We start from the raw sequence: 20,784 nt of genomic DNA on the forward strand, positions 1-20,784 counted from the left end.
GGCTCGCTGGCTGGCCAGCTGTCGTTAGATTCAATTCGGGGTTGTCGTCAGTCGTAAGGACGATCGGTCTGTCAGTTGGTAATGAACCGGTTGCACGTGTGGTAGTGAGCGTGTAGTGTCTTTGCGGCGGTGGCGGTGTCATCAATTATATCGTGGGTAAGTGGACGTTGGGCTTGAAGGTCATCGCAATGCGTGCCGCGACTACATAGGTTTCGTGTACCTTGCTTGCATGCTTAATGGGAAAAGTGCAGGGCGAGAAAGGGAGAGCTGGGGCGGGGTTTGAATGGATTGGATTGGGCCAGTGAGGGTGCAGGGAGCGAGGTGTTAAGCCAGTGCACGCCTGCTAAGTTCTACAGGGTCTTGCAGCCGGGTAACAAAGGCCACTGACTTCCTTTCCATTAGTCCTAATATGGTAATTTTCACGTTGAAAGATTGCTTTTGAGTTCAAGTGAGCAGATTTCATGGTATCTCATTGACATGGTCTATATGCCCTCATCTTAACTCAAAGAAAATGCTCATCCGCTGCTTGATGCCAATTAATACATGGTGCAAAACAAAATGCGTATGGCCGAATCAACCCGACCAAAGCTACATCACTCAACCATGGTCTTTCCAATCTCACTCTCCCAGCCCTTAGCCCTCTCAAATCCGTTCGAGTGAGTCTGGTAGTCCATCAGGGCCTGGTACACCTCAGCTTTGGAGCTCAGGACGAATGGGCCGTACTGCACGATCTCTTGGTCGAGCGGCGTACCGGCGATAAGCACGAGACGGGCGTCCTTCTCCGCGCCAGCATCGACCTCAATATTGACAATCTCGCCATCTTCTTCAAACACAACGTTGTGGAACTCGTCCACAACCCGCTGCTGCGCCCCCGTGCCGAAGATGGCCTGGCCCTCGAGCGTGTATGCGAATGTATTCCATCCCTTGGGCAACGGCTGCGCGATCTTGCCGCCGGGCTTGATCTGGATGTCCAGGATCCAGACAGGTGTGTATGCCAAATCGCGCACCGAGTCAACGCCATGGCTCTGGCCTGAGATGACTTTAACGTGAACCTTGCCGCCGTCGACGTCAACCGATGGGATCTCCTTGGCACGCAGGTCACGGTACCGCGGCTCGCAGGACTTGAGGTGCTTGGGCAGGTCGACCCAGAGCTGAAGGCCGACGTTGGCACTGCCGTCCGGGTTCTGCTTGGGCATCTCGGCGTGCATGATGCCGCGGCCCGCCGTCATGAACTGCAGGTCACCGGCTTCAATGGTGCCCTTGTTGCCAGCAAAGTCCTCGTGGTCCACGCCGCCGTGCAGGAGGTAAGTGATGGTCTCCTGGCCCCTGTGCGGGTGATCGGGGAAACCCGCGCCGGGCGAGATTCGGAAGTGGTCTGTGGGGGCGCGTCAGCAATCCCTAGGGGGCCTTTGGTGACATTGACGAGCCCAAGGGGTAACACACCAAGCATCAAAAAGGGCGAAAAGTTTCTGAGCTGAGGGGTTCCGATGGAGCGGCGGACGCGAGCCCCAGCGCCCTCGGCCTGTTCGACGGCCAAGAAGACCTTGCGGATTGCGCGGGGGACAGACATGTCGGTGGCGTACAGATGATTGTCTGCTTGATTCTGTTGCGGCTTGTTTACGAGAGCGGCGTTGCTCTGAATCTCACTAGCAGAGTCGAAGAAGCTGTACGCGGTCGTGATTACCAATTCTGCTATCTGTTGTCTGAACAAGACGATGGATGCGATTCCCACGATGATGGAGAGTAGCAGCGAGAGGGATCTCATTGATGAGGGGCGGCGACCAGGGGTACTATTTGTACGAAAGTCGTCCCGGCAGCGAGTGAAGTGAGTGAGTGAGAGAATGGGGAAGAATGAGGTTTCTAGGACTCCGAGAGGTTCCAATTGACTAATGGACTACCTATAAATCCAACTGTCGTTGTTACGCACCCCCACATTGTAAATCCTACTCAAGGGGCGATCTGGTGGGACATGGAATCGTCGTGAGCGCTTGCTTGCTCATGCGCTTCTGGTCAGCAATGCTCCATTAGTCAATTTTACATCAGCATCCGCAAAGCAGGAACTGCCGACGTGGGCCACACCCCCAACAGCCACTCAAGGTCAGAGGACCCATTACCTCAGCATCAACAACAGGCTCCCCGCCAAATGAAGGCCGCAAACAGCTCGCTCTGGCTTCTCGTAGCGTCTCCATGCTGACACAACCAGTGGTAATGGGTTGATGTTCCACACAGTCGTAGTGCACCACCAACGGTGGCACGCCAGAGGGTCACCAATCAGAAACTGGCGATCTTTCCCCGGGTTTATTGTTTCCTTTTAGTCTTTATCGTTCTCATCCTCATCCCGCTAAGTTGGTCCGATCTACAACACTGATAGAGTTGCGCCAAACCACCCTCGCGAAGAAAAGAAAAAGGCGGGGAGGAGACGCAGGGACTGAGTTTGGACACCTGGGCAGGAAGCCGTCCCCCAGCTCCACGATGCCTCTGTCCTTCCTTCCTCGAGCTGGAAGTTCTGTGTACGATACTGCCTCGGCCAGGCTCCTCTGATATATGAGTGACTCGTACCAGCTGGCCAAGCAGAGCGCACCATATGATCTATGCACCCACGCCGAACCCTTTGATAGGTCAGTTTCACACGATGGTTACGTCACATGTAACGATGAGCTTCGCAATCAAACACGAGTGTCTATTAAATTTTGATCTCTCTCGCAGATGTTCAATACTAGAATCCAGCTCCATGCCAAACACGTTCCTCTGGGAAGGAGCGGGACTTGCCCGATGACCCGGGGCTTATGTTTCCCTTCTTCGGCACAAGTGGTGGTGGGCCTTGGGGCGTCATCGAACAGCTTGACAGAGTCCTGTCTCGCCCACAGCAAAAGTCCCAACTCGATTTGCCCCGGAAAGAGAGGGCTAGAGCGGCGCACTAGATAACTTTGTCTCGTACACCACCGATAATAGGAATAAACAAAGAAGATTACACACAACACGAAAACAGTACATAAAAACCCTTTATCCAAGGTATCAAGTCCATTCCGTTGCTGTATGTCGTTGAAGCGTCCGCCATCGTGACTGCGGCCCGAGAACCAAAAGATAGTTCAAGAGTGGCTGCTAGAGGGTGAAGGGTATATGGTGAGGGGGAGGAGGACAGGAGAGAGGAAGATCAGCCAAGATTGATTGTACACGTACGGGGCCGCGAGCCTATTTAGTTGTTGATCTTCTCGTTGGCGACCTCCTTGGTCTCCTCCTTCTTGTGGTGGATAACGTCGCCAACCCACATGATGAGCTCGCTGGTAGAGATGAGGACGGTGCTAACGACGGCCTTGCCGAGAGCGACGACATTGTCGTTGCCGGTCTTCTTCTTCTCTTGGCTGTATGTCTTGAGGACGTGGTCCTTGGCCTCGAAACCCGTGCGGAAGGGAAGGGCGATGATGCCCCTAGCGCCAGCATAGAGCTCCTCGGTAGGCTTCTTGACGACAGGGAAGCGCTCGTCAACAGCTGACAGGGCCTGGTCGCCGAGGTTGTCTGCCTTCTCGGCATACGGGCGGAGGTAGTTCCAGGGGCGAGCGAAGAGAGGCAGAAAGGGCTCGGCGAAGGTCTTGTAAGCAGATTCGCTGAAGGCCAGGGACTTCTTGCCGACAGGGTTGTTCCTGAAGGTGACGACGCTATCATGCACAGCCGGATAGTCCAAGAGATGCTGCAATGCTACGTAAGCCGCGTGAAGGGTGAGGGGGAGACGGGGAGAAGCGCCCGTGGACACAAGTGCTTACCTGGATAGCAACCGAGTTCACGCTCGGGAGGTCGCCGTTGACTTGGGCCATTTTGGGCATTTAGAAAGAGGTGAGGGTTTGATTGAGAAGCTTGGGGCTGTTGATTCGTCGAAGCGCGAAGCCCGGCGAAGTCAAGTCGGACGGGATTTACTGGCAAGTGCTGCTCGTGGGTGCTTGAGCTTCGGTTGGAGGCTTGGGAGCAAGGGCTATGAGAGATGCAGAGCAAGCAGTAGAGCTGAGCTGGACTGTAGGATTGGGATCTTGTCAGGAAAGGTCGATGTCAAGGCAAGTCTGGTTGGTATATGAGTGAGTGAGTGGTGGGAGGGTGAGGTGAGGTTTGAGAAAGCAAAGGAGGTAGGTGTTTCTGACGGAAAGCTTGGAGAGACGCAAGGACGGGAAGAAAGTTTCTGGAGGGGGCGGGCAGGTAGTAAGTGAGTGGGAGGGAGAAGGGGGAGGAGATGTATCGGGAGGGAGGGCGAGGTATGGCAAAGCTAAAAGGGAGACTTACTGAAGGAGGGCCAAAGGGAAAGAGGCGGCTGGCACGGAGGATAGCTGTTATGCAATGGATGCGGACGATGGTGACGAGGTTGACGCCACAGACTGACATGGACTGAAACGAAAGTATTTATCTACCAGAAGAAGGAGAGGTGGGCTAAGTGAGGCAGATTGCCTGAACCCCTTAGGACGCGAGACTCGACTGCCTAGCTACGTTAGTAGCCAGGCCAGATCAGATTAGCATGTGCTTCAGACATTCGCAAGTCGCAGCGCGCGGACAGGGACGCGCAGGAATGCCGTGGTTGCGGGTCCGGCCCATGTACCCCTACCAACAAGGTACATGCGCCACATGCCAATGGAGGTGAGGGGACGTCGTTCTGTGGTTTGTGCTTGTGCTTGTGCTCGAGCTGCTGCTTGCTACTCTGCTCTCGTTGCTTCCTTCCTCTGCACTGAATGGATAATTTCTGCTGCCCTTTACAGTCCTCTGGTCTTTTTCTTTTCTTCCTAATTTCCCCTCGCTTGTTATTCTCTCCCTTCCCCTGTTCTTCCTCTACCTTTCTTTCTCAAATTGAGCTCTTGTCTCGTCATCACTGTTGTTGTGAGGAGGAAGGGGGAGGCTCACGCCACAAGTAATGCGGGGACGGTTTTTTTTCCTTTTTTTCCTCTTACTTGGTTTGTAGCTGATGGTAGCTCCTCCCCTCATGCCCACCCCTGTCCTGCCGCTCCATTATTGTCAGCAGAGAAGAGAAAGCGTGTGTGGGCATTGGTACCGTGTAGGCAGCCAATTGGTCGAACCGGGACACGTTCGGAGGGGCCAAGTCGTGACAGGTGAGTGACTACATAGGTAGATATGCTAAGGTCGAGAAGCAGGTGCTTCATCCAGCTCCAGTACTATCAGCAGCTCATAGCTTGCAGCAACTGGGGGCCTGGGGGAAAAAAAAGAGATGGAAAGTGAAAAAAAAAGTGGAAAAGGTGGCAGCAGCCGTGGCTTGCATGCGTTCCTATCGTCATCCTGGCCGGTTGACATGTGAAAGTGGCACAATGGCCCCGCCGCACCTGTCGAGGTGGAATTCCATGCTTGAATTAGCGAGGCAATGAGAGAAAGAGACTGGAAGATGGAAAGAGAACGAGGCAAAAAAAAAAAAAAAGACGGACCCCTCCCTCGCCCTGTGACGACGAACGGGGCACGCTTCCCAAATGATCTTGTTCCTCGTGACAGTTGTTCGATAATTACCCAATGTCTGATACCCAATGCTCAATGCCAGAGAAGAGAAGATGCAATCTCCCGTCTTCGGCTCGACCTTCTTGTGAGGTCATTGGCTTTGAATCTAGGCGAGGAATGCAAGAAAGATGTGCTGCTGCTCCAACTCCTGCCTCTACGACAGGTACGTAGGGGGCATGTAGAGAGGCATGTGGTCAGCGCGGGATCGGGAGACTGCGCAAGAAAGAAATCGAGACGAGGGACGGGCCCTTCCCTGCCCCGTGTTCGTCTGCTCGGGCAGTTGCTACCAAAGATCGGATCATTGAAGCCTGCCTCTCTCTCACTATCTCTCTCCTTTGTCTGCCCCTGCCCCCACTGTCACTGTCACTGTCACTGTCACTGTCACTGTCACTGTCACTCAACTGCTCCTTCCCCTCCCGGGCCGCAGGAGCACGTCCGAAACCCGGCTGCATGCTGGCCGGGCCGTCATTATGTCATCATTGGAAGGGGTGGGTGGTACAAGCACGTTCCAATGTGATGACTTGCGAGCAAACGCACCGAGCAACACACAGCAACAAGGGAGCTCTGCTGACTGGTCGAGTCGCCGCTCAACACGTATGCATGCCTTATCTGACAGTTTGGCTGGGTAGGTACGCCGCTGATCCGTGTCCCAGAGGACATGTACATCGGCATCCTGCCCTAGACGGATGATCGATAGGGGTGGGGGGGGGGACGACGCATGTGGAATGGAAAGCAAGCTCAGAGCCCGCCGGCTCCTTGGACACGACCACCTTGTCGAACCACACCCCGGTCTGTTGCCTCGGGGAGAATACTAGGTAAGTATCCGTAGACATGCAATTATGATGGGGAGATGAGAGAAAGACCATCTATAATTACACTAGGTAGGAAAGGACCGCCAGGGAGTACCTTGCCATAACCCAATTGGCCCCCATGCCCTGCCCCCCAAGCTTATCGCTACGCATCATCCCTCAAACCTTATCATGGGAAGATCCCAAGCCAACGATTGCCACTGCCTAGGTATCCTGCGCAGCAAATAGTGTGATGCCGGTGGGCGAGCTTGCGCCATCGAGAGCTCCAAGTATGGCGCTAATCCAGGCGACTGTGAGCCGCCTCGAGCCCATTGTATCGCCAGGGCCAAGGTACCTGCACCTACACCTGAACCTTGGTGGTTCTGTCCCCTTGGCTGAGCCTTGTGGTAGCGTAGCGCTTTGATGCGACGCGATGCGATGCAATACCACACGGATCCAGCCTTCACAACTTCAGCCCAGTTTGATCCAGAGGAAAGGAGGGGGGCGGCCTCAGCGTTTCCTCCCTGGTTCGGATTCTTTGCTGCGGATGGGCCACGACGCCAATGCTATTACCTCCCTTGGATCTGGGCTGCCGCCTGACGGTCACCGGGGCTGGCCCATTGGCCTTGCCGTCGGCCAGATATAATATGACCTGCGAATGCGCCAGCCTGTGTGCCTGTTGGACTTGATCTCTCACCTTTGACGATGCTCATGTCAATCGCGCTCCTTTCCCCTGACCCCTGGGGCCCATCTTCATCTGGGCCACCCTCTTATTGTTGGAATAGGAGCTTGCGCTCTCGGCCCTTGCCCTCCGCTGCCGCGGCTCTCGCTGGACCGCGATACCTGTCTTCGTATAATGGCTGATGAGAATCATCGTTGACACCCCGGGAACCAAGCAGGCAAGCAAACTAACGGGTAGGGCCTGGCGAGGGGGGAAACCCACAACACTTCGCCACTCTCTCCTAGCCCTGCCTGGCCACTCACTCATCCACGCGGCGACCCGCGACCTCGTCTCTTCCAACCTGCAACCTGGCGATCGAGTGGCTCTAGCCCGTCCCGGTCCCGCCGGCCACGATAATCATCGGGCAATTTGACGTGGTATCGGCCTTCTCCTGTGCCTACCCTGGTTGCGTTCTGGCTTCTCCGAGGTCTCCACTGCACCAGCCACACATACCCGCCCACATTCACATGTCAGACAATGTCTCACCATACCTGCAAGGAAGTCCTCAACGTTGAGACTCCGCATCCTCCTCCCCCTCACCTCTCTCTCTCTGCAAGCTACGCGCTGATGAGATCAATGGCACGCGAGAGATTGGGAAGGCATGCTTCTCCGCCTCATCTGGCGCATTGTCTTCATCGCAAGCCTCTGCTGCTGCCTGACTGTCTGTTCTCGGGCGTCGGTATGGTGCGCTGCGTCATTGGACATCGTGCCTGCAACCGATTTCGTCATGGTTCTCACCGACGACGATGATGAGGCGTGATGATATCTACGAGCTAGTGACTTTGGTGAGACGGATCAAATGGGCGGGAATGCCTCCCCGCCATACATCCCTTTGCAGGCGAATGGCCAAGCACGACACGCTCCCGCGGTCAACAGCAGCGTGCGGGTGTGGGTGCCCCTGCATCTTTGCGCGCGAGGATCCAGCAAAATATGAGGTGTGCCATCCATCTCGCGGGTTCCGGCTGGAATATTGGAAGCGACCATCTCCTTTCTCCTTGTCATCCTGCAGCCCGAGACACACCCGCTACCTCACCCGTTGGCGGATGGGAACACGGCATGCTTCCACGCTTCGCTGGTTAGACCCAATTGGTTCGTCATAGCCGAACAGCCCTAGATCTTGGTCACAGCGTCGGCTGGGGGGTTCAGTGACGCATCCGGCCGGATACAATGAGTAGTTCCGACCTCGCGCCGTGCGACCCGGGATATGCGGGGCCGTACCTGGGCCCCCCGAGTCGGTATCCAGTGCTCCGTATCCACTCTTTCTCCGCCCCGGCCCGGAATATACCGGAAATCATCTCCGGAAGGGTGAGTCAAACCCGAATGAAAGATGCACAATTGCGTGAGGGCTTCGGAGAATGAAGGACGGGGAAGGTACCTTTCTGTGGAAAGGCTCCGGACCATCTAGTTTGAGCTTGACGACTCTTTGCATGGTCATGGTAGCCGCTGCAGAGACATTAGATAGAGGTCTCTGTTAGGCCTCTCGGGACGTTGCACGGGGCTCACCTTGGGACTCAATCTACCGCGTCGTTTTCATATGGCCAAGCCGGTGGCCTTCCGTCGTGCCTGTATGGGCCCCGTTGGCAACGATCGTCACTGCATCGCCGTCACCTCGTCAATCGATGGCCTCTCGATGGCATCCGATGAGGCCATCGTTGCCTAGCTTGTGGATGATGCCGTCGCCGGCCTCAATCGAAGTACGGGCCGAGATAGCAGTCACCACCATGCTATCGGGTATTTTTGTAACAGCATTAGGATGGCGAGACCTCGCCCGAACTAGAGATGCTACTGTGTTGGGTTGTTCGTGCTGTGATTCCCTCCCTCAGCAAAGAATGGACTGGACTGGATCGTGTATGGGGTGTCTGGAACAACCGCCTCCATTCATTGCAAAGAAGTTTTGAGCATCCCGCTGGTCTGACAGAACCTCTGCTATGGGTACTGGTATCTTCGGCCTGGCAAGACACTCCCAGCCCGTGATGACGCTTCAGGCTGTTCGAAACCCCCGCGATTTACCAATGTCCTTCTACTCACCGTGACCTACGCGGTACATTCCCACCCGACTTTGTGAACCTCCACATACTGCCCAAGCCAGTGGAATGGCCTACGTCGGGCATACCGTCGGAAATCCGAGATGACCCTTTGGCGCGTTATGACAGGCACCCTTCAAAACAAAAAAGGCTCCCATTAGAGACGAGCAGTATGAGACGTATCAGCTCCAGTACAACGGCACCGTGTGCCGATGGGTTGAGGTTGTTGCCATTCGGTCGTTTACGTGGCGGCTAGCTAGCCTTTTCGTATAGCTGGTCTACAGCAAAGAAAGCTGGTTAGGCGACCAGAATGACTTGTTGCTCTCCCACTTGCCCATCCGTGGATCTCTCAAGCCAAAAACTTGGGATGGGGCTAAGAGGGAGATGTTCACGTACTCGGAGAGGCCCTACGGTTTGTACGAAGAGCAGCTTTCACTGAGAAGATTACCAGACGTCATGATATGATACGCCCCGTAAGGACACAAACATTGACCTTTTGGGCCGCGTGTCCTGGCGGGCGGGTTGTTTCGACGGCCAATCCATGGGATCGATCCTTCGCTGATGCCCGCCGGCGGCGCCACGCAGCGGAACCGGAACGGCCGGACGTGAGGAGCGGGATGATGCCGTTCTTCCGCGACGGATGAGGGGTGCAGACGCCGTCGCGGAATATGTCGTTTCAGCCCTCGAAACTAGACCTTCTTCTCCAGGTTCAACACGTGGATATGGAAAAGGCGCCACCGCCACCGCCGCCGCTGCCACCACCGGTGCGGCCGGCTGGTCAAGGGGGAAAAGCGGTGCGTTGGATAAGGGGGGCCGATGTGCCTCACGACTTTCTCGGTTCGCCGGCCTCGCCGGCCTCGCCGGGATCGACCTGCGTGAGGGTGAGGGTGAGAAGACGGTTGTTAAGCATTGTGGAGAGGAGGTGACTGAATGAAGCACCGAAGTCACTAGTGTCGTCGGCGTGTAGTGACGAAGCAGGTGCTGCTGCGTTCCCGTAGCCCTCCCCCGGAGCGTACGATCAACAGTGATTGCTTGGCGCATTTGGCCGTTGTGTCGTACGGAGCGCCGGGCCGATTTCGGGAACCGGAGCAGTGGGGACGGCACTGCTCCGCATCGGGTCGAGCAACCAGATGACAAGTGCAGGCGGGCCAGGGATTACAACGTAGCAACGCTAGTTGGGGGCCCTTACAGGTGACCTGTCACTGAAAGTGGACGACGCAAGAGTCCACTCGAGGTAAGTCGCGACCAATTTGGCATTCCTCCGAGCACGATAGGTACTATGTAGGATATATTGCTCAAACCAGACAGAGGGCCGTCGGTAGATACGGGGGTTGTGGCACCGGAGCCGAAGGGCGATATCAAATTCCGTCTATCTCATATCAGGAGGAGTGAATGGTTGCGAGACTGGGAGGGAGACCGGCTCTGGAGACATTACATGAGTTTCTCGGCGTCGCTGCAATCTGCCACCGTTCGCCCGCCACCATGCTGCGATGGACTACTGGTGCGCTACGACGACGACTCCAACCATCATGAACCGAAGCAGGCTGGTCACTAGCGATTCATGGCCTGGGGTCCCGTCTGTGTAATTTGTCAGCAGACTCAAGCACGAAGGGGTGGCCGTAGTCGGAGCGGAACCCGGACTTTCAGGGCGACCCGGCCACATGGTAGCTGAGCGATATCCTGTCCGTCGGCAACTTGTTGGAGCAGTCTGACATATGGCGTGCTCCAAATAGTATTTCGGCAATCCAAGAAGCTTGGATGATATGGGCGTCGTTGATAGCGCGATTCCCGATTCGCCCGGCCGGTACAGAGGTTCGGTTCAAAAGTTCTGGCCAGGGTGAAGTACAGAATCACCTCGGCAACACTATCAGCACTCGGGGTACAAGAGATTCGGATTAATTCGCTGTGGTGGTTCGGATTCAGCGGCGACATGGCCCTGAACAAGGCAGGAATAAGGGCTGATCCTTGTCCCCTCTCACCTGGGAGAGCCCGGGCAGAACTTTTGAACCGGAGCTCTGTATCCGTATAATGATTGACTTTACGTATCTGCAAGTGATGGGCGGCGCATCGTTGCAGGTGGAGGTGCAGGTGCTTGCACGATCAATTCCCCGTGCCTTTGTCATGCAGCGCGGAACGGCCCAAACATCTGCATTGTACACTACATAGTACTCTCCCTTGCGTACGGACCATCTTCCGGCAGGCACGACATGACAAGCATCTCAGCTCGGTGGTGTGTGCCAACAGAGTTGGACGTCAGTCAGTCTTAGGAGCAGTGGTAATGGGACTTGGAGTGATGAGGTGGATGCTATTGGTCGAGAGAGAGAGAGGCCTTCATATCCGTACAGTGGTTTTTATTTTATTGTGGGTGCATCAGTACGACGCTACGAGGAACCACCATGGCTTGATATTTGGGTTGATCAAGCAAGGGGGCGGCAGCGGTGGCTCCCCCACTCCAGAACAGATACCGAACACAAATTCGAAGGAACCTCGGATACAATTTAGGGTACGGAGTAGTGTATCCGTACAGTAGTTAAGAGCCGGGAAGCTCCAGCGCAATTCGACACGCTCACTCGCCGTCTCCCAATCAGTGTGTAAGATGGACAGTGATGAGGGGTTTCGGGACCGGTGCTCGGACCATTGAAGCATCCAAGCGGCTTCACTTTGGTACGGGCAACTGGCAGAAGGTATAGGATACAACGAACAGAAAGTATGGGATAGAAAGATAAAGAAGAGGACTAAGGGGAGAAAAAAAAAGTATTGACCCACCGGTTTAAACCGGGACTGTCTTCGATGAAGATCCTTCGTGAGGCCCTCACTGTGTGGCCAACGGTGGCCGGAGTGATTATGAATTAGGATCTCAGCCCCGACCCGTGGGTTGGCGGTGGTGTTGGAAGAAGAAAACCCAGCTTCTGAGCTTCGGGTTACAGATGCACGGCAGAAGTGTGCGCCCACGGCTGCCATGTGCTCCATTGCCTGGCACCTAGCGCCGGAGCGACGGGTCAAAGCGTGGAATATACATTGTACCTAGTACACTAGATGGCGATTATGCTTTGTATGAACCATGCCAACCGGGCCGCGGTGGCGAGAGAGGACGGCGAGGCTCGAGAGGCAAAAAAAGAAAGATAGGATATGCTTGCGCAGAGGAGGAGGAGGAGGACAGCGACGACGACGACGGTGTTGATGATCCTCTTCGCTTCGGTGAATGGGCACCTATGGAAAGATTTTGTGCGTGCTGGATAAACAAACCTCCCTACTACTATGTACGGATATTTGTCAAGTGGAAGCAAACCAACCGGCGGCAGACGGCCCGTAGGCCCCACCCATGCTGCTGCTGCTGCTGCTGCTGCTGCTGCCACTGAGCCAGCCTGTCAGGCTATCCCGCTTGCTCGAAAGGATGCGACGGACGTTTCGGTCATCCAACACCTTATCTGAAATCGGGCGGCTGACCTGTCGTGAGCTGCCGCCTTCTCTACCAGAGATTGGATGATGTTTCCTCTTGGGTTGGCATGTCGTTTATGCCCGAGGAACCGGTTGGAAGGGGGTCAGACGAGACGACCAACAATATCAACAACCTTGCAGATTCACTCGTTGGATGGACGGTCAGGTCAGTCCAACGGCGTCATCTCACGATACCCTCTGCGCGCTGTTTCCTCCTCTGCGCGCTGTTTCTTCCCATAGGTTGCGTTGCCCCCCTCCCCCCCTCTTCTCTCTCTAATTTTATTTTCTCTCTCCCTTACCGATACCATACTTTTATTGAGGGGATTTATTACCGTCGTCATCGTCCCGTGGCCCACTCACGATACGAGCCGAGATCCTAGATACCTACTCAATCTCCATCGCGCGGAATCAAGGACAGCCCCTGAAGGAACAGCCACAGCCGACGGGTAGTGAATCGCGCAACGCGGCATATCAACCCTCCTCAGTGGCAGACCAGAGAGTCTGGGCCAAGGTCCAGCCCCCGAAGAGCGCCGCCGCCCGCCGCGATCCCACCAGGCCCAACGTTGGAGCTCAACGGCTGTGCCAGGGAATCCCGATCATGGCTCGCCGAGGGCCTCACGTTTGCCCACACAGTGGTACTATGATCCAGCATGCCCCATGTTAAGGCTCTGGCGTGCCTATGCGGATCCGACACCCCTCCCATCCCCAAACGCCCAAGCCTCTTCGCGTTGTGTGGCATGTGCTGCAGATGCGGCGATCCGGGTCCGTTGAACGTGGGTGCTCCCACAGCCAAACACAACGGCTGACAGCTGCCGGCGCAGGAGGTCCGTCACCATGTCCCGTTACCAATAAATCGCTACCTGGGGGACGGCCCGTTTAACGAGGGTAATACTTTAGGGATCAGAGATGGGAAGGAGGGGGCTTGAGCGCATCGGCAGATGATCTCTTGGGCCTGAATTCGTCATCCGCCTGGCGAAAGGGGCCTGGAAGATGGCTTGTTTGCGCGTATTTTGGACAGTGGCTTGGAGAGGTGTGGTCGCTTCATGCCCGCTCGGATACCCTTTTTTCTCTGGGTGCTTTCTGATTTGCAGTCAGTTATGCGTGGTGGGAAGTAGAGTAGCGTCCAGTACGACGTGGGCGCCAGTCATGATCCGAAATGCGACACAACACAAGGTACGTAGCGTGGTGCCCGCCGTACTATGTAGGTCCTCAGTAGGTCCTCTCTCTACCCGTGCTTTGGGCGCCATATCGCATAAGAAAGGGCGAGAGTGATTTGCGACAATTGATCTACAGCACCAGGCCGATCAAAGACGGATCAGTTGAGCATGGCTACCGAGAGAGTTTGATGTGTCTTTCAGGTTCCAAAACACGCTCTCCGTTGCCCACACGGAAACGACGACGCGCCGTCGTTTGCGCCTCTGCTCCCGTGGGCGGAGAAAGCAGCGCCGCGCGGGAGGTGGTGGCGTCAGTGGACCAAGTTTGATTTGGGATTGGGACGACAATCGTGAGCCAAACGCAGCAGAGTCAAGGTCGTTTTCCCGGCCTAGGTACGGAGTAAATGCGAAGAAACGAACGCGGTGGCAGAAAGTGACGAAGGGGCGGTGTCACCAAGAGACGACATGATTTCTAAACGAGACTGGGCAATTTCCCACAAAAGCAGCCGGTGCTGAGAGGCGTCGGCGATTATTGGTCGTCAGCAGCCGGAACCCACCATGGACAGGGCGGGGGGGGGCCCAATCTTAGCAGCCGGACCAAGGGTTTGACATGGTTGCGTCTGCATCAACTTGGGGGTGCGGGTTTACAGTGTGCTGCCCACATAGGTACATTATTACCTACAGGTACGGATACGGATACTCCATACATAATACAGGCATGTACTCCGTAGTGTATCCGTACAGTACAATTCTATCCTGTCACACGTGGGCCTTGTCTCTCTTGGAAAGGGGCCCCTGCGTCGAGAAAGAGGAAAAGAAAAGAAAAACAGAACTAGCAAGCAGGAAGAACGGCACAGCAGGACGACGACGACTAGCAGGGGAAAGTGACGAGCAAGACGCATGGCACTAGTAGCTTCAAGACTCGACGCTAGTTTGACGGGCTTCCTGCCACAAGGGGGGGGGGGGGGGGGGGCATTGCCCTCTTCGCTCCCTGTCGACTACTGACTGCTGGCTCATCATCCCTATCTCCCGCTCGGCTGCTGCTGCTGCTGCTGCTGCTGCTGCTTAGTGTAGAGCCGGGGTGAGTCCGGCCCGACCCCAACGGTGATGGCGGAAAACAAAGAGAGAGAGAGAGAGAGAGAGAGAGAGAGAGAGGAAGAGAAACAAGGAAACAGAGAAAGACTGGCTCTATGGCGCTCCCTTTCCAGAGCAATCGGATCGTTTGACGGGCTGGGCTAGCTGCAGTAGCAGTAGCTGCAGTAGCTGCAGTAGCTTCCCAACCTACCTAGCTAAGGTTGTCTGGGGTTTTCGCTTACTGATGCAGGACAGGACGGTGGCATTCGTGCTTTGTGCGCCCCCCTTTTTCCTTTTTCCCTTTCTAGTGTAGCCTTTTTGCTGCAATGCATGCAATGAGGCAACTGGTTTTCGTGCATAGCTAGTTTAGTGATATACCTACCTACCGGTACCTGGAAAGGGGGGCCGTGCTCCATGTTTCCCTTGCTCACTCTATCATGTACGGAGTACTACGGATACTACGGGAACTTTATGTCATGTCTGGGTTTGTCTTGCCTTTTGCCTTGACTTGTCTCGCTTCGCTGCTTCTTCCAGCGGTCCTTCTGTCTGGTTTCTGGGTTGACTCGATTGTTTGGCTCTGGTGGTGGCCCCTTTCCATTCTTCTGCCCCGCCTCCCCGTCTCGTTGCCGTGCGCCGACGTGGCGACACATATCCGTCGTCTCCCGCTTCTGACCGTGTGTCCCGAGGACGACCAATATCGGGCCCGGAGAGTTTGGAGGGGCCGGGGGAACTGCCAACCAGCCAGCCCTAGCTCGAATGATCAACAGCTCGTTTCTCAAACCGCCTGCCTTGGTCACGGCCTCGGTGGGATTCTAGTTTAAACTCTTCTTATCAACACAACCCTCGACAAAGAATCGATGAAGAAAGTTGGGTACGATGGCAAACGGTTCCCCGCCATGGCGACGACAGGACCATCTTGCTAGACATCGACGACCTCCCGCGTCTACCTAGGTAGCTAAGCATGGCACTGCGCAACTATACCCACCTAGGTACTCCGTAGACCACACTTACACAACGCGTGTCGTGCGCCCGCGGCTTCCCCGAGTCCCCGATATCACGTACCTGTACGGATACGATGGAGGCAGTCTGACGTCGAGCACCTGCAACGTCTTGCAGCGCCCAAGACTACCAAGGCCTGAAGCCCCAAAGCCTGCAAGAGTCAACTCCCCTGTGGAATGGTCCCTCACCCCCGCCCATCGTAGGACCCATTGGGCCATCCCATTCCATCCATGACCAGCATCAAGTCCCACGTTGCCCCGGTCTCCGTCTGGCGCGCTCTTGCCTTGGTGGGTATGTCGTGGTTGCCCATCAGCTCTTGTCATCAAACCCTGGGCCTGTCCAGTCAATCGCTGTAATTGTACGGATATTCGAGCAGTCTCTCTTACCATGCATACCATGTGTATACGTACTTTGTACTTGAGATACATACAGTATCTACATACCGTATTAGCACTTGCCCTGGAACTCTCCCCCCACCCCGGTCGACTGGTGGTGGCACCGGCAACGCTTCGCTGCCTGCATGTGCATGGCCCCTTGCACTTCCGTCCTTTTGCCCCATCGCTATCCGTTTCTGCAACCCGCTCTTGTTGTACTCTCTCTCTCTCTCTCTCTCTCTCTCTCTCCGGAGTACCATTTTACCTCACCCTTCTCCTTGGGTGCCCTTCCGCTCGCCAAAGCCTGCAGTTGGCTGCATCCAAGCTGACTGCATTCAGCTTCCCCCTCAAAGAGTGCGCATAGTGTGCTGGTACCTTGCTTCGAAAGTAACCCACCATTGGAACTTGCATCAAGGCACGGAGCACCGTACCTAGTGTACCTCGCTGCGCCGCACGCTGGCTGCTGCAGGCTCTCATTCCCCGGCCGTTTCTTCTGTTGCTGTAGCTGCTCCCGACCGTTCACTTCCGCTCCCAGCAGTGCTTGGTCCCCCTTTTCACTCTATCTTAGCTCGCCCGCCAGTGGCACACCCTCGGTTTCTGGCCACCTGCCTCTGTTTTCTTCTCTCTGTCTCTCTTTCTCTCCACCCTTCCCCCCTGCTCCCAGGCCCCGGTCTCTAATCCGCTGCCCCCCCTCACCCCTACCCCCCCTAACACGCACAGTCAGTTTCTCCTTTTACCTCAACCCGGGACTGCTTCTTCTTGTCTCGTCTCCAATTTCTTCCTCTTTTCGTCCCTCCTCTCTTGTTTCTTCTCTTCCACCCCACCTGTCACCGAGTAGTCAAGTCAGTCAACCTCCTCGTCTGTGCCTGAGCCTCAATTGTCGCTCCGACCAGACCAGAGACAGTCGACTTTGCTATGTCAAGAGGCTCCTTTCGAATGGCGCCCTTTTGATCAACGCACTCGACGACAAATCCGTGACGAGAGCTTGCTCTCCGGGTAGCTTGCCCTCAGTTCGAAACCCGCGGTTCCATCCTCGCCTTTCCCTTCGACACGCTGGTCACCTGCGTGCGCCGCCTGGAACATATACTTCCCCGGCCGCCTTCTCACTCTATACGATCCAACTACAACTCTTCAGCCTATTCTTCTTCTAACGACGACTAATACCCGACGAAATGGCGCCTTCTTTGAACGCACACTCGTCCTTTACCCGCCCCCGGACTAGCGACCGCGATGGCCGACCTACCACTCGTGATCAAGGCGACACCAGCCTGATCATTCCGAGCCGCACCTCTTCCCTCCACTCACGCATCACCCAGCCGATTCCCTCTACACTGAACTCAAAACCTCAGCAGCGGACCCCCAAGACGCTGACCCACGCCTACATGGTATGTGGTGTTGGCAGAGAACCTTCCCAATGGGTCAAGGCTCCTGCGCCCGCCCAGGGCAAGATTGGCCACATGAAGGGAGCTGTTGGTCAATTCTGGCTCCCCGAGATTCTCGGAAGCAGTCCAAGGCTGGAGCAGGACAACGAGATCGCGAGGTCCCTGCATGCTGCTATGCGCGTAAGTAACCTGATTTGTTGCCATTGTGTTCCGAGTTTTGGCTTACAAATTCAAGGCCTGCTTTCCCCACGATGTTGAGATATGCACTGGCCGCAGCCAGCCTCACTGCGTCCATCACGCCTTCGTCTTGCAGCAGGATTCCTCTCACACCTTGTACGGCATCTGCCTCCGTGTCTGGTCGCGGGCCGATGAAAAGAGGGCCGAAACCATTCGCGACTTGCGCAAGCGAACGGAGCCCGATTACTATGACAACCCCGACGAGACGTACTGGATTCCTTACTGCCTGTCGTTTTTGTCTCGGTACCCGCTTTACAACCTTCTTGGGGACTACTTGCGAGGTATGTGGATCCACTGGAACAAGGCGACCAATTTGTTTCACGCCGAGGAGGTCTCTCGCATCCTCAGCTTTCCGGCTCCGAGACTCAACGATCTGGTTCGCATTGACATGAAGGACTACGCCCTCTGCTACCAGTTCCCTTCCTCGCCCACCGGCTTCCAGAACTTTGCCATGTGGCCGCTGTTTTGCTGCCTGTCGATTCCCAACATTGTCGGCGTTATCGAGGCCGCCATCTCGCCGACTCGTCGCATCATCTTCGTCAGCCACTACCCGGCTATGCTTACAATGGCTGCCGAGACTATCCGGTACTGCGTTCGCGTCTATGAGTGGAGCGGTCTCTATGTCCCCGTTGTTCACGCTCGCCACGCCAAGGATTTGGTCCAGGAGCCTGGCCCTTACATCCTTGGTATCACCGCCGAGTGTCGCTCTCTCTTTACCGCTCCGACCGATGCCCTGGTTGTTGACCTCGACCGTAACTTCGTGCTCACATCCAGCCCTCCGACCGCACTGAACCCTAGCCAACGCAACAAGTTTGTCACCCGTCTCACCCAGTCCCTCAACGGCGATGTCACTCCTTCCGGCGTTCCCCCCCATCTCCGATCTGCTTATGGCGGCGGCAAGCTTGTCCCTGCCGGTCAAATTATCGTTATGCGTGGGGAAGTCGAGTCCATCCAGGACCCCGACTGGTGGAACCAGGATTCCGTCATGGCCGTCATGGACCATGTCTGCGAGAAGATGGGCCGTAACACCGGCATCAAGGCTGTTTTCGGTGGTTCTGTCAAGAAGCCTTTGATGACCAAGGTCTCAATGAGGCATCTCAACGAGATTGTTCGTGAGAGGAATCAATACTCTCGCGACGCTCTCGAAGCCTGGCAGGATTTCATCAACCTCAAGGGCCGCATGGATACCGAGCTCAACAAGGTTACAAAGCGCAACAACTACCTCAACGAGGAGCTAGAGAGCTGGAAGCAACAGGTTAGTTCTCCGAACACATGATGGGTGTGGGTAATGTGCTAACTGTCATGATTAGTTTCTCAAGTTCCAGGCGTTCGCTGAGCAGCTCACCAAGGAGACCCAGGACCTCAAGTCCAAGATTGAGACGCATAAGAGGGAGAACAGACGTCTCGCAAGTCTCATTGACCAACAGAAGGATGACAACGGCCGTCTCAACGTTCGTCTTGGTGCCACTGAGAAGCAGCGTGACGATGCCCTCGAGGCTCTCGTCCTTCAGCAGGAGATCGCAGAGGAGCTTGAACGTGAGCGCAAGCGCAACAAGAAGGAGCTTGCCGCTCTTCAGCACACCAACATGACTATTCTTAGACAACGTGACGAGGCTCGTCGCGTGGTGCTGCACCTTCGCAGCTTGATCGGTGGTCAGAGCCACCACATGGAGCACCTCGTCCAGTCCCTAACCAAGCCTGATGACTTGGAGCGTGAGATTGAGGAGGGCTTCGAGCCCGAGGTTGGCGAAGATGGCGTCGCGCCCAGGGATGCGGACGCCAACCAGGCTCGTCTCCTCTCCGCTGCCGCTGAGGCAAACAAGAGACTCTCAACCTCGAGTTTCAAGGATGTGGCCGACCGTCATCTTAAGGATAAGACAGATGCCATTGCGCACATTATCCGAAACATTGCCGAGCAATGCCAAGCCGCTGTTGAAGGCTTGCAGCTCGCCCAGGACGCGGATTTTGATGAGCGTGCCGCCAGCGCCGCCAGACTTCGCGCTCAGCGCCGTCGCAGCAACCTGTCGGGCACTCATAGCGACGACGGCCACGAGACTCAGTCGAATGCGACGTCCGACATGGGTGACGACAGTCTCCTGCACCCCGCCAACGGCCGGAATTCCAGCATCCCCCCGACCCCGGACCTAGTCCCCAACCGAAGCAGCACGGCGATGTCCTTCGCCTCCAGTGCTGCGACCCCTGAGAGGTCGAGCCAGCAGTACATGATCCATCAGGACATCCCCACCAAGATCGTCGAGGACGAGGAGGACTTCGATGAGGAGCGCAGCGAGTCTGAGGCGATGCCTCAACCTGCTGTCGGCAAGCACACTGACAGCCTCATTCACCGCCCATCCGGCGCTCGAATCAGTGCCCTTGGCGGAACCCGCTAACCTGTTTTCTTCGAGAGCGGTTAGGCCATAAGTTGTTTGGGGTGGCAAGCGACCTGGAGACATTCTTTTTCTCTGGTCGATGGGGAGGATGATTTACCGACTTGTTCATACTATTTCTTCTTCCTTTTTTTTTTTTTTCTTTTTCGTTCTACCTTATACCTTTTTGCGGCTGGCGGTCGTGGACATCTTACTTTCGTGTCCGGCGTTGGTTTCCCCCCCTAGTTTTCTTTGTCATCTTTCCTGGAGATAAACCCCCGATCTGTTTCGTACTGGGATAATTGAACAGTGCTCACTTGGAGGACGGGCTGTATGCTCTCACGAATGTTATATCACTTGTATCTCACGAGGGTGAAAATCTTTCGCTATCTTCAGTTCACACCTGTTGCCCACAATCCAATAAAAACCAGCAAGAGTTCTAGGACGAAACATCATTCCCCATGTTGACCGATGTTGTGACAGCCCAGTAATGAGGACTCGGTGCTTCGTTGGAAAGACCCGCTCTTGTCCTAGTGCACATTTTACTTGCCGTTTCTGTGGTGAATGTGTGTGTGACTTTTCGCCATATCTGCGCAAGAAACGAAGATCTGGTATCCCACTGGTTGTTACGGACATAACACTGAATCCGGCCTTTGACCGACCACCTACTCCCCCACGTCATCGGCCCAGTTACTGTCGCCGGGATTATCTCGCCTTTGCTAAACATGCAGTTGGGAAACTGTGAAATG

The 20,784-nt window shown here is 55.6% G+C and overlaps 3 protein-coding genes across 3 annotated transcripts; 1 reads left to right on the forward strand and 2 right to left on the reverse strand.

Moving 5' to 3' along the window:
- Positions 1–593: 593 nt before the first annotated feature.
- GLRG_08683 (pirin) lies at positions 594–1,570 on the reverse strand (the record flags this gene model as incomplete). The annotated part of the gene is made up of 2 exons (XM_008099233.1): positions 594–1,375; positions 1,444–1,570. The coding sequence occupies 2 exons, from the start codon at positions 1,568–1,570 to the stop codon at positions 594–596; spliced, it is 909 nt and encodes a 302-aa protein (XP_008097424.1).
- Positions 1,571–3,196: 1,626 nt separating this feature from the next.
- GLRG_08684 (uncharacterized protein) lies at positions 3,197–3,821 on the reverse strand (the record flags this gene model as incomplete). Its single annotated transcript, XM_008099234.1, has 2 exons — positions 3,197–3,688; positions 3,762–3,821. 2 exons carry the CDS (start codon positions 3,819–3,821, stop codon positions 3,197–3,199), a joined length of 552 nt encoding a protein of 183 aa, XP_008097425.1.
- A 13,401-nt stretch (positions 3,822–17,222) lies between these two features.
- On the forward strand, positions 17,223–20,059 carry GLRG_08685 (DENN domain-containing protein; the record flags this gene model as incomplete). Its single annotated transcript, XM_008099235.1, has 3 exons — positions 17,223–17,612; positions 17,668–18,924; positions 18,980–20,059. The coding sequence occupies 3 exons, from the start codon at positions 17,223–17,225 to the stop codon at positions 20,057–20,059; spliced, it is 2,727 nt and encodes a 908-aa protein (XP_008097426.1).
- Between the last annotated feature and the right edge of the window lie 725 nt (positions 20,060–20,784).

This window comes from Colletotrichum graminicola (assembly GCF_000149035.1).
Source record: "Colletotrichum graminicola M1.001 genomic scaffold supercont1.40, whole genome shotgun sequence".
Taxonomy (NCBI): Eukaryota; Fungi; Ascomycota; class Sordariomycetes; order Glomerellales; family Glomerellaceae; genus Colletotrichum; species Colletotrichum graminicola.